The sequence below is a fragment of the Diadema antillarum genome, unplaced genomic scaffold, assembly GCF_040938485.1.
Source record: "Diadema antillarum isolate AM-2024a unplaced genomic scaffold, OU_Dant_1.0 seq00000783_RagTag, whole genome shotgun sequence".
Lineage (NCBI taxonomy): Eukaryota > Metazoa > Echinodermata > Echinoidea > Diadematoida > Diadematidae > Diadema > Diadema antillarum.
In genome coordinates, this window is record NW_027271671.1 from 2,094,741 (window position 1) to 2,113,016 (window position 18,276).

Sequence of the window (18,276 nt, forward strand, 5' to 3'; positions counted from 1 at the left end):
ATGATCTGAGGTCAACCATGCCTTTAAGTTCACTCACAAAGTCTTTTTTTTTATTGATTATTTTCAGAAGGGGTAATTTGCAAACTGGCTTGCCTATGGTCACTGTAGCAGGCATGGCAACCTTGCAAATAGCATTGCAGTTGCTGAGGGCAGAAAAATGCATGTTCCTGGTGGAAAAACAATATAGTTACAGTCTTTGCCTTTCTGCAATAGACATGTATAGTGATACAATTTGGCAATGACATTCTTTTCCACAAAACCTGCAGTAACAATTGGCTTCTCTTTCATGTGTTTTCAGAAGTGTTTGGATAAGATTCTTCTCAAAGCACACAATCATTTCATACAAGAGCTTCATGACTTGAAAAGAGCATCCAGCTTAATGGGGAAGGGGGGTGGGAAGTAGACCCTGGCTCACAAGTAAGTAAATGTGTCTTTCATTTCTTGTTTTCTTTTACATGTTAGAGGTAATCAAGCTATACAGTGATAAATAACAACCCCTTTTTAAGAGTAGTTAAGTTCAGGTGATCTTATTCAGATTCTCATTTCGCAGATTTGAAGTCTCAGTCATCCTTAAGTTCACTTTAATGATTACTTATAGCCAGACGGTTTTCTTGCACACCACTTCACTCCTCTTTTAAGCTCATAAGGAGTGTATCAGAGTGCAAATTAGAGCTTGCATCCTGCATTTTAGCTTTGAATAATGTTTGATCCATTTTCCTTTCCAATCTTTGTCTATCCAGGGAGAGCTGGCAGAGATTCGAGCCAATCAGGAGACTATGTCAGACACGGTCATAAACCTCAAGTACCCGCCTGAAGCAGGTTATGTCTCAGAATGACCGCATGGAAAGTATGCTTACCGCCCTTATCAACCACAGTGATATTCAAATAAGTGAGACAGGCTCAATAGAGAACATAGGGGAGTAGGGGAACACTGCAATGAGAAACACTATATTGAATAAAGAATACACCGCTTATATTCTAATGAAATTGGTTTACATGTGTTTGTGCATTGTAATGGCGGCAAGCAGGATGTCATTAATGGTTGTTATTGAAACTATGGAGACAGCTGCAGAACTTGCTGCAGCACATGGCTGCATGCTGAGCGTAGGAGCAAATGACCTATGTTTAGTAGTGCACACATGGAGCTTGATTGGGGCTTTGTTTGCATGATGTTAGGGCTACATGCAGATTATTGGCAAAGTTATATTGAGGAACATACATACCTAAGCCAGATACAATTCATTTAGTGAGTCTTATTTTTCACAAATTGAGATTTCTCCACAATTTCGCGAGTGGTTATATTCATGATCGTGGAGTGTAGTAATGAAGGGAAAAATCTTTGCATGCACATTGTTTTCATGTCAGGATCGAAGTTAATTTTGTTGTGTGTGTTTTTATATTCACGACAATCACCAGACTTGCAAAATTTGCAAAAAATATAAATCTTGTTAAATATATGGTGCATACAGTTCCTCTTACACATGGAACATTAAAGAGAAAAAGACGGGATAGCAAAACATTTTATGGAGAAGTCAGGTTTAACTAGTCATATGACTACAGTACATGTATGTCCCTGCTGCATAGGAGTTACAATCAGGTACAAGTCAATGGAAATGAAAATCAATTCAGTTCATTTTGGGTTTTGGTTGTGTATTTTTTCCATGGGACATTTGTTAAATGCACCCGCATTGTGAATGTCATACTGATATTTTGTGGTTTGCAATGCCATGGTTATTTCATGGTCATGTGACTTGCCCAAAGTACATTGTACATTCATAAACAGCAAGCTTGAATCATGCTAGCAGGACCTCAACATGGATTTAAAGTGATCCTGTACAATTAGCCATCAACGGGGCAAACTATCAAAACGTAAAAGTTCATTCGGTTTATAAGTCATTTGCCTTTGAAAGCATTATTTGAAAAATATCATTATTAATAAGATCAATATTATAGATCCAGGGGTAGCCCCCCTCCCTCCTTAGGGCCTGGAGGGGTAGGGATCCAAATGCAGGCCTAAATTGTACATTTTCATCTTCTTGAAAATAGTATGAAGGATTTTCACCAACTTTGCAGGTACAGCATTTCTAGGGGGATAGGATCTCAATTTGCTTAAATGGACACCGTGCTATCCTTGAGGAATATTCAAAAATATTATTCTCTAGAATCACAAGTGATAGAGCTATAAGTCTTTTTTTCAAACTGCACAGTCAAACTTTCTATATACAGTGTACTTGACAGGTATTTTTAGCTGTGTGATGGTAAATACAAATGGTACCATGCCCCAATAGAAGCCCTCAAAGCTGCCCCACCCCAAAGTTTTCAATGTTCTGAGGTATTAGTCTGCAAGAATGCATGGAAGATGAACTTGCAGTATTCAGATGAGCGTGTGACCCCCAGGTTTCTTGTTACCCTATGTGAAGTATTTTGAGACCTTTTAGTCAGTTACCTGCTATACAATGTATATATGAGAAAAATTAGACACAGTTACAATCATATTCAGCACATCTGTATGTTGCAAGTAAATGAAAGTCAAAGGTCTATTTTGTCTGTGTGTATGTGTGCGTGTGTTAATGTTTTTATGAAAACACTTTTCTCCTGGTTATGCCACACCATGATACTACTCAAGACACAACCAAAGCTGATATAAATTTGTAGAAATCTACTAAAGAACAAGGCAAAGCAATGTTAGATTGAATGAAGTTTATCATGTCATAAGATGTAGTTATTATGAAGTTTGACATATACACCAATTGAGATGTTAGAGTCACAAAGTTATTATACCATTCACATGATTTTAAATCATAACTCTCGGAGCAGGTATGAAGGGATTTTAGAAAGTATCCTTCTATTTGATATTCACCTACCTATGTTGTGATGAGTAGTTTCAAAAAGTGACAATTTATTTCGATAGCTTGTTCAGCACGAGATCATGGTGTTTATGATATATCTGCAGTGGCAAACATATAAATGAGAGTGTTATTGTGACATTCATCTTTTCAGAGTTGTACTTTGTATCAAATTTAATAGCAGCAAGCAGGTATTGACAAAAGTAGTGAAATAAAAAAATAGCGTTCAAAGAAATGATGAATGTAAAAATATGTATGGAAAATATGCAATGTGATTATGACACTACCTCATGGCTTTTCTCTTAGGAACAATGATAATAGATATTTTTTAATGCAACCACACTGTCACAAATTGTATGTTTATTTACACAGAGTAATAGCTATTTCATCAGATCATTGTCTATTATACATGTGCATACAAAGAAGCATCAGGATGAACTCAAGTTTTTGTGTTATGAAATGGAAAATGCAGTTATTGTGAAAGCGATCACTATACATAGCCTCAAAAACACTAGGGTTGTGTGTTTTGAAACTGAGAACATGACGCGCATCTGAAAGGTATGGTGCTGCATGAAAGAGCTATCCTTTATAAGGATATGACTACATCAGTCAATATTAGTTCATAATCTGCATCACATGATCTGTGAACTATGCAATAACAGCATGTCACATCTTCACTGAAGGGTACAGGACTAATGTGTTCCTTTTGTGAGAAAGGCAAAATTTGTTGTCTTTGTAAAGTTTTATTTCAATACTGTGTCCCTTGCAAAGTTGTTCAAGTATTTCAGATGGCCTTTATGGAGGTCCAGGGTGTTGGCCAAAGTTGCTGTTTTTGGGTGGTATTCTGAAATCCATCCTAGAAAGAAATGTCTTCCTAAGTCAGGGTTTTTTTCAAAAAAAAATCTTCTTAAGTTTGTTACTAAGTTTTTTTCCCTAAACTTATAGGAAGAAACTTAAGGAGGGGGCGGGAGTATGCAAATTTCTGACTTAGGAAGAAGTTGGTATTCTAGAATGCACTCAGGAAAGAATTTTAGGAAGATATTTAGGAAAACTCCACCCCTGTCCTAAAGTACGTTGTTAAGATATAGCAAGCTGCAAACATCGTGATAGGTGCATGTCATTCACTGCGCGCAACATGTACTTCGATGTGCGAATTGGGCATGAGAAAGGGAACATGCCGCGTGCGCGTGTATTTACCCCTACGTCATAAGAAATATGCATTTTTCATTGGTTGGTTCCTTATACAGCATTTCGGGGATAAGGATGGCCTGATTTGCATTAAGAAGTTCCTAGGAAGAAATTTCAGAATACCAATTTTGTCTTTCCGAGGCACTTCCTAAGTTTCCGACTTAAGAAGAAACTTAGGAAGATTTCAGAATACCACCCTTAGTTTTGTTTGTTTGTTTGTTTGATTTTTGCTATTTTAGTGAAGGTCTTTTCCATATATAGAAGTATTGCATTAAAGTGGAATTGCATTTAGATAATTTTTTTTCGGTAAACTTTTCATGCAGTGGCAATAGTAGCCTGATTAGGCACCTTAGCTACACTACTTGGTTGGGACCCCAAGGGATGAACCTAGTATATTTTCAAGTCAATCTTTACTTTTTTTTTATTTTGTGGCAGAACAAATCTTCATACTTCTGAAGTTTTGGATCATACAATGAATGGAAAATTCTGATTTTGCAGTTTTGTCTAGAATACCTTTTTTTTTGGTAAAATGGTGTGATCAAGTATGTCATAGAGAACTCTTTTCATTTCTGAAAAACCCTTTACACACTCTTGACTTTCAACTCAATAATGACTGTCAAAAGGATGATTCTACTGCTTTGAAAGTTTGCATTAGTCATAGATATGATGTGTTTATAGAATGTACAAAATATTAGCAAGATCTTATAATACCTTCATTGCAGTTGCTATGGAGTTTAACATCATGTTTTTGTCTCATTAATTACACAGGATTAGAGCTTGGTGAGATAAGCACCTGAATGGACCCTGAACTTTAAAGCTTCTTTTTTTCAAGAGACACTTTTCTAGGATGTGCATTTTCCTTCCATTATTTAGCTTAGAGTGTGCTCTTTCAAAATATGTTCCCAACTACCAGTCAATGTCTGGCATTTTTTTTTTCTTTTAATCCAGGGTCACAAATGGTATCACATGTAGATACTCTTCCCAGTAGAGAATATCAGACTTAAAAGAATCATTCATACATGTTTTCAAAAACAAATATGCTTGAATATTACACAGGATAAAAATGTTTGTGGCAGACCTTCTTTAGCTGAAGTAACACTTTTGTAGTACCGTCCATTTATGTATGGGGAAATGGTTTCAGTGCAGTCCCATGGATAGTCCAGTTGATGTTGAAGTAAAGCCTTTAAAGGCATTACTTCTTCAAGCTACATTGTAATCCGATTTATCAGGATTCATCCTTAAGGGTAGGGGATGCAGAATTTACACAAAAGACGTACAAGATATACTCAGTATTTGACTGTTGTGTGGGGCACACATCTTCTCGAAGTTTACTATGAATGTAGTGAAATCATGTTTGTGTTTCCTGTACATAGTAATATTGCATGCTGCTGGTAGCAGCTGGCTATTTAGTGAAGGATGCCTACCGATTACTGATTGAAGAAGACATTTACACCAACTAAAGTTCTTATGAACTATGTGTATACGCCATATACAGTAATGTGTACCATTTTGATTATTCATGTAAGTTTCTGGACCAAAGAAATACACTCCAGGAGTTTCAAGTACCTCATTTATTTAATATTGAAAAATGTTGATAAACCAGAAAAGACATGTGATTCTTAAAAAAAATAGAAACACTGCCACTTTTTTTTTTCATTTAGTCCGTTCTCCGCTATCATTTTTCTTGTAAAAGAAAAAAAAAAATTATTATTTGACTGTTAATTCATTGAAGCTAAATCACAACTGCTGCTTGTGAATATGCAGCAAATGTCAACTGTCAAAAATAATCAACAGGGAGCACAGAAATAAAATATGATTATATACATTATGACATTTTTTGCAAAAGAGTAATTTTTCATGCTAGACCCAGTTAGACGAGTTTGGCATGTTTTTAATTCTGCGGAATCAAGACATCAATGGCTGGAATATATGCCAGGCAAAACTTTTTTCATGTCTGTTTTTTTTTTTTTCACACTAGCTTCTGGTTGCGCAAAATGCAGAAAAATTTCAACCCCTGCAAAAATGTCCACTTCTACAGTTCACAGAAGAAATTATACACTGTATCTTAGTGACATGTATTTATATTTCTTTAGGGAAAATAGTTATGTACATGTCCTGGCCTCATTTGTTGTGAGATATTACATTCAAGGTTAATGCTTGCACCTGAAAATAAGGTAGAAGAAAAAGAGAGTTAATAATGGCAAAACGTATACAAGGGGAATTTTATTCCATATCACAGTTTGGCTGTATCTGAGAGATAACATAATTTTTACAGGATCAATCTCATTATGGTTGCTGGTATTCAAATTATCAAATGATTTTGGGATAAAGTTATTTTCATAGTGCTTCTAAAGGCCAACTCCAGTGTAATTGCATTCCTTTACCGTGTTGGTAGTGTATCATAAGTCTCCATAGAAAAGTAGTTGTATTTCAGTGTCAGTTTTTAAGAGTATATTGTGTGTAGACTTTGTTTTCATTGTATGTACTTCAGGAATTACACTGCCTTCAAACTAGAAGCCATGTTTCATAAACTGTATTCTTATAATGGTGGCCTACATATAATGATGGTGTGATAACTCAGCTTTTACCAGCTTGCAGAACTACTAATAATAATGTCCATATTTGAAAGAATGTTAGACTTCTTTAGGGTATCTGATTTATGTGCCACCAACCAAAAGCTGGAGGCAATATGTTTTCAGATTGTCCATGTCTGTCCATCCTAGATGCTGTTCTCATGGTTGTTTAAAAGAAAAAGATGTTCAGTAGTATCATGTTCCATGGTATCTGGCCAAGTGTACAACATGAGGTATAGACTGACTGACTGACTAGAATTTCAGAGGACAAAGATTATTGACAAAAAGAGTAGAAAGGCTAAAATTTAGGAGAAAATTATGTGCATGAAATTATATTGAAGAAAGGTCAAAGTCAAAGTTAAGGTCACAACTAGTCAAGGCTGTTACATCTGCTCGAGTTGTAATTATACCCCCACCCACTCATATTGTGTGTGCATTGGAGTATAGGAGTCACTCTGAGGTCGGATGGCCATGACAGTCCATCGATCACTCCACTGCAGAAGCTTGTGGATCAAACTATTTGTACTCCCTCAAGTTTTTGAGCAATTGACGTAAGATTGGCATGTTTGACTGCTAGCAAAGGGAGATGTGCAAAACACCTTAATGGCAGTTCTTCATAAAAAATCCCAGAAAATATTGCCAGTAGAACTACTAACTTTGTTATCAGAGCAATTCAGTTGAAATTTGGCACATGTGATCAATGTACTGACTGTAATCGTGCAAGATACCTTATTTGTGTCTAGGGTACTGTTGACCGTTTGGAGCAATGATGTAAAATACAGCCTGTATGCTTGAGTTATCACAGTTGATGTATATGTGTAGGTCACTTGTATCACAAGACATCCTGCCATATACAGTGTAAAAATTTACCAATAAAGCCCAAGATATATGAATATATCACTATTTTTCTCAATAAACCATAACATATTATTTTAATATAACTATACTTCACATTTTGTATATGTAATATCTACACTCAAATGCTTTCCAGAGTACAAGAAATGCATATTCCCTCTGCAAGCTGATAAAGGATTGCAAACTCTTTCAAACAAATGACTTTCACTTCGTTATCATTGCAAATTATTGTAATTTCTAATAAAAATCTAATTTCTCAAAAGATTGGACTCTGCCTGTTTTGTTTTGTAGAACTACTTTAGATGTATAAAACTTCTGTGATCCCTCACAAAATGCATCTCGTCCTCTGATTGGTCGAGAGCACTGTAAACAACAAAACATAATTCTACCATACAAGTGCGCGAAAAAGACTATACTCCCTAGGGAAATGGTAAAAACTATACCACGCTGGTGATTTTCGCACCTTTTTTGCTTCGCGTCGCGACGCGAAATATTTCACGTGTAAATGAATGGGTATCGCAGCACCTTCGCCTCGCGAGAGATTTCATGTACAAATGAATGGGTATTGCGGCGCCTTCACTTAGCGAGAACCAGCGCCGTATCTATAATAGGGAGCTTTAGATTTTGACGCGCGGACGTTTGAGCCGACGCTTGCGCTGGACGTTCTCCTCTCCCTGCGTCGTGTGGAAAAGTAGCTTTAGATTACGCTGGGACGCAACGTATAAAAAATAAAATCGCGCCCCCATATGATCAGTGCATGAAGAAGCTCTCTACGTCGCAAACTGTGCGGACGTGAAAATAGCCCAGTACGCGTAGTAAACAACTCAGGCGACGCAAGCTAAAAATAGATTGACTTTACGCGCGCTACTGCGCAAGCTCAGAACATGTTTTTTTTCTTTTGAACGTCCGCGCGTCGAAAATCTAAAGCTCCCTAATATACGGCACTGGCGAGAACCACAAGGCACGCATACACTCAATACGTGTAACGGGTAAATTACAGAATACCGGCAGCCAATCACGGAGAGCGCAAATCGCTCTGAAAAGAGCGTAATTACGCTTGCCGATAGCAACCATCTGAAATATTAATCCGATCTGCGATACGGTCCGTGATTCGGCTGTCGACGATTACATTTGTTTACGTGTGTTTTCTTTGATCTGTGTGGTGAGAAGTGTGGTATCTTACGTTGTTCTCGGGGGTTTCGGGGGTGTCCCCCGAATAATGTAGTTCTAGATCCTGACGATGCTAGTCCAGACTAGCCGTTAAAATTTACCCGAATTTACGATGAATACTCACGTTTTTAGAAGTTGAGGATAGTCCGTATCCTAGAAATCGACAGCAATTTAGGTGAGACTAGGAAACAATCACTTATCTAATTGCTGGTGCTAGCTTACAGTAGAGCTTACGCACTGTGTGGGTGCTCTTGACAGCCCACCATGTTGACTCTATGCAGTCGTACAACAATACTACACACAACAGCTTATAATGCGTACGTGTGCAGTGGTAGCGCGTATTGAGTCTGCAGAACGCGCGCATGTTTACTAGTACAGTGTACAATACGTGTAGCAGTTGAGTGCGCACATGTCTCTTGACAATACGCGTATACGCGCTGCCTTGCCAAACTAGTGTGTAGTGTGATTGATCGTGAATGACTTGTGTCGAAAAGAGATGACGGAAGGAGGATGTCAGCTGTGATGACGTCATCAAGTTTAAAGTAGTTCCGCCAAAATCGGCTCGATTTTCTTTATCGACGATTTACTCGAGTTATCTTGATTTAGAGCAGTTTTCCTCTGAAACCACTCAATTTTCATAAAAATTGTGTGGTCAACCTACTTTTTGACGGCCGTTCCGTTCCCGCGCTTTTTGGGGGCCCCAGACGACGGGAAAGACGAATTTCAGCCCTTCGGGCTGAAATTCATCTCTAAGGGAGAGCCGCCTCCGGCGGCTCTTATACGCACCAATATGCTAATTTATATGACGCAAAACCGGTATTCTGTACCCCCTTCGACGTACCGTAGGCCTAGATATATTCTTATATCTAACGAACGTTGGTTAGGCCAGTCTCATTTGACCCTGGTTTTGAAGATGCGTGTCGTGACTCGTAACCGTTTAAGTTAGAGATATATGCCAATAGAAGGTCATTTAAAGGATTTGAATGCTACCCAAAGTATGATCCTACTACGGTATGCTAGATTTGAGGTAGTGTCTATCATGCCTATATCCCAGTGTAGGACTGTCGAAGTTTGGGGAGTTCATGCTTCGCCGTTTGAAACTAAGTTGGTCTCGCAGTATGCTACACTAACTCGAGCGACCCACCCAAAAGATGACAAACTGCAGTAGATAGTAGGCCTGCTTATGCCATTATTTCTAACGTTAGCGCAAGTTAGATCTAGTTAAGCCTGACGTTAGTTCTACCTGTTTAACAGTAGACCCTAGTTCCCGTAATCTCATCCTAATAATTATTTTTTACAGTGTCTAACGAGTTAGAGTCTAATGTTAACTGTTTACGTTTAGAACACGAATTTACAGTGGCACTCGATGCTTTAACTCGTGCTGTTACTGAATGCTACCCAATGTTACTGAATGCTATGTATACTTGCATTTTTAACAGGAAATGATAGTTCATATTCATGTACAGACAGCTAGAAAGACGACAGAAAACACAATCAACTGCAGCTCACAGTCACATCGTTGATCAGCTCGAGCACGCACATCACCGGCACCAACGTAGGGCCTACTTGTACAACTGTTGACAGATCGGAGGCGTTTTGCATGTATGAAGCCTGTAGTGAGTTTGCAGTTTGCGCATGTTTACGTTGTTATACAAATGATGCACAGGATAGAGTGCGTTAGTGTAGGCGTAGCTCACTCTCGGGTATTTACAATGTAGTGCAACATGCACTCGGCTTCGCCTCGTGCATGTTTCACAATTGTAAATACCCTCGAGTGCACTACGCCTACACTAACGCCACGAAATAATCCTGTGCATCATTTGTTTTATAAAATGGGTCGAAAATTCGAAAACTAACATCATTTTTCAGCGTTTTTCACGTACCTTTGTGGGTCAAGACGTCCGAAGATGTTCGTCCCAAACTTCCATTTTATAAACAGCATTATAAAATGGGTTCAAGAATGTAGCCAATTGGAAGCGCTGAAATGAGTCACGTGTGCGTGCATTATTTTCTTCAGGTAAGCACTAAGAAGAGTCTCTCTTCCACCTCCCTGGCCTGACGTACGTCACAATGTTTTACACTAGCAGTGCGCACTCAATCAGTTGTTACAAGTGCGTCACGCGCTACTATACGCGCTGTCAATCCTGTAAACAACTTCTAGTTCGGGCCGCGGGCTGCCACAACAGCCGGCGGCCTTTCTTGTGCATAACAGTACGTGGCGTACGTATACTCTTATACGTACGTACAGTACTAGGTGAGTGTGCGGGATTTCCGAGTGCGACGTGCGTAAATGTTTGGGACGAACATCTTCGGACATCTTGACTTTTGAGCGAGTGCTACATGTAGCTGACTGGTATTGACCCACAAAGGTACGTGAATAATGCTGTTAGTTTTCGACCCATTTTATAAAACTAATGATGCACAGGATTATTTCGTGGCGTTAGTGAAGGTGCGGCTCACTCTCGAGTATTGACAACGGTTGCAAACATGCACTCGGCTGCGCCTCGTGCATGTCGCACCATTGTCAATACTCTCGAGCGCGCCGCACCTTCACTAACACACTCTATCCTGTGCATCATTAGTACCAGTATATTAATGCACCGAGTACACTTTAGCGGCTGAGCGCGCAGTTGTCTCTTTATAGTACGCGTACGCGCTGCCCTCCTGCTGAACTGCTTTCCCGAGCGTGAATGACTTGTCAATCTTCTTGAAAAGAGTAAAGCAAGATGCCATAAAATAGGGGGTAAATTACAGAATACCAGCAGTCGAATACTCTTAAATTCATTGGGAGGGATATAAAACAAATATACCAGGCCATTTTTTCGACGCACCGGTTGAAACTATGTGCCTTCGGTGACTTCAGTAGCACTATTTTCTTCGGGGCTGCGCCCCTCAGAAAATAGTGCTACTGAAGTCACCTCATGCGCATAGTTTCAACCAGAGCCTCTCAGGCCTGGTATATTTGTATATTGTACTCCTGTCAGCAGTGTGATTTATATGTGACTGATATGAAGTGCTTTTCATGCCTCCACCATGAAGTGTCACCTGAGGCATTATGTTTATGGGTTGCCTTCCTGTTCGTCCTTCTATCCGTCATCTGTTTTGTGGACAACGTAATCTAAAGAACCATTTCAGGTATTCAAATGAAACTTGGCATGTGTATGTGTAAATATATGAAGTTAGGCCTATCAACTTTTGGATGCACATGCCTAAGGTCAATAGACCGGGGGCCCAGAAGATTTATTCAGCTGAAAAGGGTCACACTTTTTGATGGTCTCATCATATAAGAATGTGGCCAAGGGTCAATAAAATTAATTGCTGGCAAGTCACATCCTGTACCTTACGCCTAGGGGCCACAAAAAGGGGCCCCCAAAAATGGATTTATTCAGCCGAAGGGGGTCACGGACAAAAGTTGGTAGATATTGTTCCTTTGGGTGTACTTATCATGAAAACAGCAATGCCAGCTATTTTATCCCAGACAGTAGCCCCAAAGGGACCCACAAATATGGTGTTATTCAGCTGAAAAGGGTCACGGCTAATTTCTTTTGCAATGGAAGTAGTTCCCATCAGAGATATCCAAAACACCAATGCCAGTTACTTTATCCTGTACGGGGCCCCAGACAGTAGCCCCAAAGTGCCCCACCCCCCATAGGCCCTACGTACAAACACACACAAACATTGATTTTATTCAGCTGAATAGAGTCACGGCTAATTTCTTTTGCAATGGAAGGAGTCCCCATCAGAGGTATCCAAAACACCAAAGCCAGCTATTTTATCCTGTACGGGGCCCCGGACAGTAGCCCCAAAGGAGCCCCCCCCCCCCCCCCCCCCGGCACACACACACACAGTTTCATTCAGCTAAAAAGGGTCACGGCTAATTTCTTTTGCAATGGAAGTGGTACCCATCACAGATATCCAAAATACCAAAGCCAGTTATTTTATCCTGCACGGGGCCCCAGACAGTAGCCCCAAATTGCCCCCTCCCCCCCCCCCCCACACACACACACATTGACATTATTCAGCTGAAAAGGGTCAAGACTTATTTCTTTTGCAATTTAAGTAGTACCCATCAGAGATATCCAAAACACCAATGCCAGCTATTTTATCCTGTACGGGGCCCCAGACAGTAGCCCCAAAGTGCCCCCCCCCCCCACCATACACACACACATTCGTTTCATTCAGCTGAAAAGGGCCACGGCTAATTTCTTTTGCAATCGGAAGTAGTAGGCATACTCATCAGGGATATCCAAAACACTAAAGCCAGTTATTTTATCCTGTAAGAGGCCCCAGACAGCAGCTCCAAAGTGCCCCCCCTACACACACACACACACACACACACACACACACACACACACACACACACACACTCATTAGTTTCATTCAGCCGAAAAGGGTCACGGCTAATTTTTTTTTTTGCAATGGAAGTATAGTACCCATCAGAGATATCCAAAGCACCAAAGCCAGTTATTTTATCCTGTACGGGGCCCCAGACAATAGCCCCAAAGTGACCCCTCTCCCCCCCCCCCCCCCCCTACACACACACACACATTAGTTTCATTCAGCTGAAAAGGGGCACGGCTAATTTCTTTTGCAATGGAAGTAGTACCATCAGAGATATCCAAAATTCCAAAGCCAATTATTTTATCCCATACGGGGCCCCAGACAGTATAGCCCCAAACACGGGTAATTTCTTTTGCACTGGAAGAAGTACCTATCAGAGATATTCAACACACCAAGGCCAGTTATTTTATCCTGTACGGAGCCCCAGACAGTAGCTCCACAGTGTCCCATCCATTATACATGTACTGTGAATCAGCTGAAAATGGTCTTACAAATTCTTTTGTAACGTAAATATCAGGGCCTACTGAGCAGAGATATCACAAACACCAAAGCAAGTCATCTTATCCTGTATACGGGGTCCTATCGTAGCAAACACCCAAGAAATTTGCAAAGGAAGCATACTTTTGTATAGTGCACAACCGAGATGACCATAAGCCAGTCATTCCATCCTGTACTGGGCCCAGTACAGTAGCCGTAAAGTGCCCCTCCCCCACATAATTATTATGACATCATTTAGCTGAAAAGAGTCATAGTTTTTCTTTTACAATCGAAGTAGGCCTTAGTTTACATCATAGATACCCAAAACATCAAAGCCAGTTAGGTTTTCCCAGCCAATTTCGCACTTTTGTCGGTTCATTTGATAGAAGGTTCGAATTCGTAAAATGGGTATTCAAATTGGCTGGTACCCTACGTTCATTCAAATTCGCCTTGACTTGCCGAAAAGGGTATTTCAGTCATTAAATTTCGCGAAAGACAGTCAAATTCAAATTTACATCATGCTATTTCTTTGTTTTTAATGGTGAGATCATTTCAACGTGTCTTTCTATATGTGTTTTTGTTTCATCTATAAATTACTGTTATAAAGCAGTAAAAGTGTCATATTTTTTATCAAGTACAATTGGATTTGGTTGTTCTGTAACGCTCCTTCTCTTTCATATACATGTCATTATAGGCCTATACGTGTACCAGTAATGCAGATTAACTTCATTTTTTTTATAGTCATGACAGCACAATAGATACAGACATATATCTCTAGAAGACATAGAAAGAATTATAAAAAAAAAAAAAAACATTTGAGGATCATAACCTTGACTTCCTGGAACTGGCCGACCGCTCGTAATAAAGCGCTCGTAACGGCCAGATAATTTGTGGCTTCTTACTTCTTCGGATTCAATAAGCACGTTGAAAAAAAAACTGTTGTCAAAGTCTCTTAAACGAATACGAAAACATGAAATGTTATGATGCGTACAAAACAATAACTACGATGAAAGAAAATAAGGAAAGAGGTCAAGCATGAACATATCTGTTTAATTGACTGCAGAACATGTTATATTAGATGCCCAGAAATCAATTTGAATGAACGAGCGCAGCATGTGATCACGTAACTATACCATTATGAATTTATGAATGAACGGATAGTGCAATGGTGCTTGTGTTATATAAGGATCTCAGTTTAAAAAGTGTAATTTAGAGGTTTAAGGTTAGAGGTAATGTGAATGTTTCAAAGTGAATTTGAATGAAAAGATCATGACATTGAACTACCATGTCATCCGGGCAAAATTTTTGCTAAATTAATTTCAGCGTTAAAGAATTGGATTAAAAGAGGTGCGAAATTGTCCCGGATGCAGGGCCCTTGACAGGTATAGCCCCATATGAATTAAGCGTTTTTAGGTGAAAAAAGTCATGCATGCCTATTTTCCTTGGCAGTGGAATTAACAGCTGAGATACCTAAAACACAAACCCATCCAGTCATTTTTATTTTTTAAGGGACCCCCAGCCAGTAGCTGGAAAGTGCTCCTGTATTATTTTATTCTAAGTGAAAAGAATCACTGCTACAATTTCTTTTGCAATGGAAGTAGTACTCAACGAGGTATCAAAAACACCGAAACCAGTTATAGCTGTACGGGGCCCCACTAGTCAGGTCGCTTAATGTCAAAATTTGGGCTTACCGTTACAGAGCGGATAAAAGCACCAAATTTGGAGAGGTGATCCCTTAGGACCTAGTCATTGATATTAGAGTAGGAGCCCTCTGGAATTTTTCGATTTTTAAGGTGAAAAAGCTGAATTTTGATATTTCTTTATGATGTAATATAATACACTGTATTGCGTAAGTAATAGTCAGGTCGCTTAGCGAAATTACCATTACACGGCAGATACAAGCATCAACTTTTTTTTTTCACACGGATTCCTTGAGGACTAGTAAACAATATAGAGTAGGAGCCCTCCGGGATTTTGGTAGAAAAACACTAAAAAGATCAAATTTCAAAATGGCTGACACTTAATTGGCAAAACCTTCACTTTTCATGTGATATGGGAGATACGATGACAATATATTACATTTGTTTTTGTATTTTTGGTTTGCTTTAGAACCTTGGCTTTAACATTGCGTTAGGAGCATTATATTCTTGTATAATGTAAAGTCTCTGAACTGCTGGGGGAGGGGTAGGGCAAAATGGGCGGGACCCCCCCCCCCCCCTTTATATAAACAAAATGGTTGTTCGCTGCTTTTTTTTTTCTCGTTTTGCTCTATACGCGGGGGATAAAAACATAAAATTTGGCGCACGGGACTAGGAAACAATATTAGACTAAACACGCAAACACACACATACACACACACACACACACACACACAAACGAGATCAAATTTCAAAATGGCCAACACTTATGGCAAACCCTTCACTTTTCATGTGCTATTACTTATAGATAGGTGATACGATGACAATATTAGTACATATCTTTATTTTTGGTTTGGCTTAAAACCTGAATTTGGACATTGCGGTAGGAGCATTGTTTATAGTCTTGCGTAATGTAAAGTCTCTGAACGGGTTGGGGAAGGGTAGGGCAAAGGGGGCGGCCCTCAACTTAAAAAGTGGTGGTTCGCTTGTTCTGTTGCGTACTTTTTTATCGTCTTGCTTTATACACGGCGGATAAAAGCATCAAATTTGGCGCACGGATTCCTCATTAGAGTAAGAGTCCTGCAATTTTTAAGGAAAACACACACACACACACACACACGAAATCAAATTCCAAAATATATCAATTCACAACAGATCTGAACTTATATGTTATCACATTCCCTTAGTCAGGTTGCTTAATGTCAACATTTGGGCTTACCGTTAGTTAGAGCAGATAAAAGCACCAAATTTGGAAAAGTGATCCCCTATAGGACCTACTCATTGATATTAGAATAGGAGCCCTCTGGAATTTTCAGATTTTTAGCGTGAAAATGCTGAATTTTAATATTTCTTTATAATATGATATATATACTGTATTGCGTAAGTAAGGGAATGTGATAACATATAAGTTCAGATCTGTTGTGAATTGATTTATTTGTCATGGAACTGAAAACATAAAACCAAACTTGAGACCACGATTAATATCAAAGTATCTGAAACATGGAGTTGGTAGAACTAATTACTGATCAAATATTATATACATATATTATATACTAATCAAATATAATTGTATACAGTTTAAACAGACAGATGATAGTTTCTAAAATAAACAGTTTTCCTTCTCAGTGGCGGATCTGGGTGCATGGAGGCGCACCGGGCAAACCCCTTCTATTCTTTGTTAAAACAAAAATAAAAAGAAAAAATGGTGGGGGAGGGCATGCGCCCCTTTAATTTTGTAAAGGCGCCCTCCCCCTCACGGAATTCCTGGATCCACCCCTGCTACTCCCATGCTCTGAGACTCATTTTACACTGAAATAATTGTTCAGTGCAGTAAGATTTATTTGTGGATACAGTGCACTCCCGTGATGACGAACGCGGTAAGAATTTTCGTAACAACTAAGTAAAAATCAGGTCCCAAAACTCTCATCTTTTGCCCTTATACCTCTCCCCCAGTATACACAAGAATATAATGCTCTTAACGCAATGTTCAAGCCAAGGTTCTAAAGCAAACCAAAAATACAAAAACAAATGTAAGATACTGTCATCGTATCACCCATATGACATGAAATGTGAAGGTTTTGCCAATTAAGTGTCGGACATTTTGAAATTTAATCTCTTTAGTTTATTTCTACAAAAATCCCGGAGGGCTCCTACTCTAATATATTGTTTAATAGTCCTCAAGGAATCCGTGTGAAAAAAAAAAGATACTTTTATCCGCCTTGTAATGGTAATTTCACTAGCGACCTGACCATTACTTAAGCAATACAGTATATCATATTATAAAGAAATATCAAAATTCAGCTTTTTCACCCTAAAAATCGAAAAATTCCAGAGAGCTCCTACTGTAATATTGTTTAATAGTCCTAAGGAATCCGTGTGAAATAAAACTATGCTTTTATCGGCCGTGTAATGGTAATCTCACTAAGCGACCTGACTATTACTTACGCAATACAGTATTTATTATTATAAAGAAATATCAAAATTATAAGCATTTTCACCCTAAAAATCGAAAAATTCCAGAGGGCTCCTTCTCTAATATTGTTTAATAGTCCTAAAGGAATCCGTGCGAAAAAAAAAATTATGCTTTTATCCGCCGTGTAATGGTAATTTCACTAGCCGACCTTACTATTACTTACGCAATACAGTATATATATCATAATTATATTAAAAGAAATATCAAAATTCAGCATTTTCATCCTAAAAATCGAAAAATTCCAGAGGGCTCCTACTCTAATATTGTTTAATAGTCCTCAAGGAATCCGTGTGAAAAAAAAAAAAATTGATGCTTTTATCTGCCGTGTATTGGTAATTTCACTAAGCGACCTGACTATTACTTGCGCAATACAGTGTATATATCATATCATAAAGAAATATCAAAATTAAGCATTTTCACCCTAAAAATCAAAAAATTCCAAAGGGCTCTTACTCTAATATTGTTTAATAGTCCTAAAGGAATCCGTGTGAGAAAAATTATGCTTTTATCCGTCGTGTAATGGTAATTTCATTAAGCGACCTGACAGTTACTCACGCAATTATAAAGAAATATCAAAATTTAGCATTTTCACCCTAAAAATCGAAAAATTCCAGAGGGCTCCTACTCTAATATTGTTTAATAGTCCTAAAGGAATCTGTATGCCAAATTTGATGCTTTTATCCGCCGTGTAACGGTAATTTCACTAAGAGACCTGA

General features: G+C 38.8%; 1 protein-coding gene across 1 annotated transcript in view; it reads left to right on the forward strand.

The window, feature by feature from the left end:
- The window catches only part of LOC139739149 (transient receptor potential cation channel subfamily A member 1 homolog), a 178,351-nt gene extending 170,700 nt beyond the window's left edge, over window positions 1-7,651 (forward strand). Inside the window, exon 24 of the mRNA XM_071649766.1 lies at window positions 741-7,651. Coding sequence (XP_071505867.1) covers window positions 741-836 — 96 coding nt within the window. The 3' untranslated portion in view covers window positions 837-7,651. The remainder of the gene's footprint in view (window positions 1-740) is intronic.
- The last annotated feature ends 10,625 nt before the right edge of the window (window positions 7,652-18,276 follow it).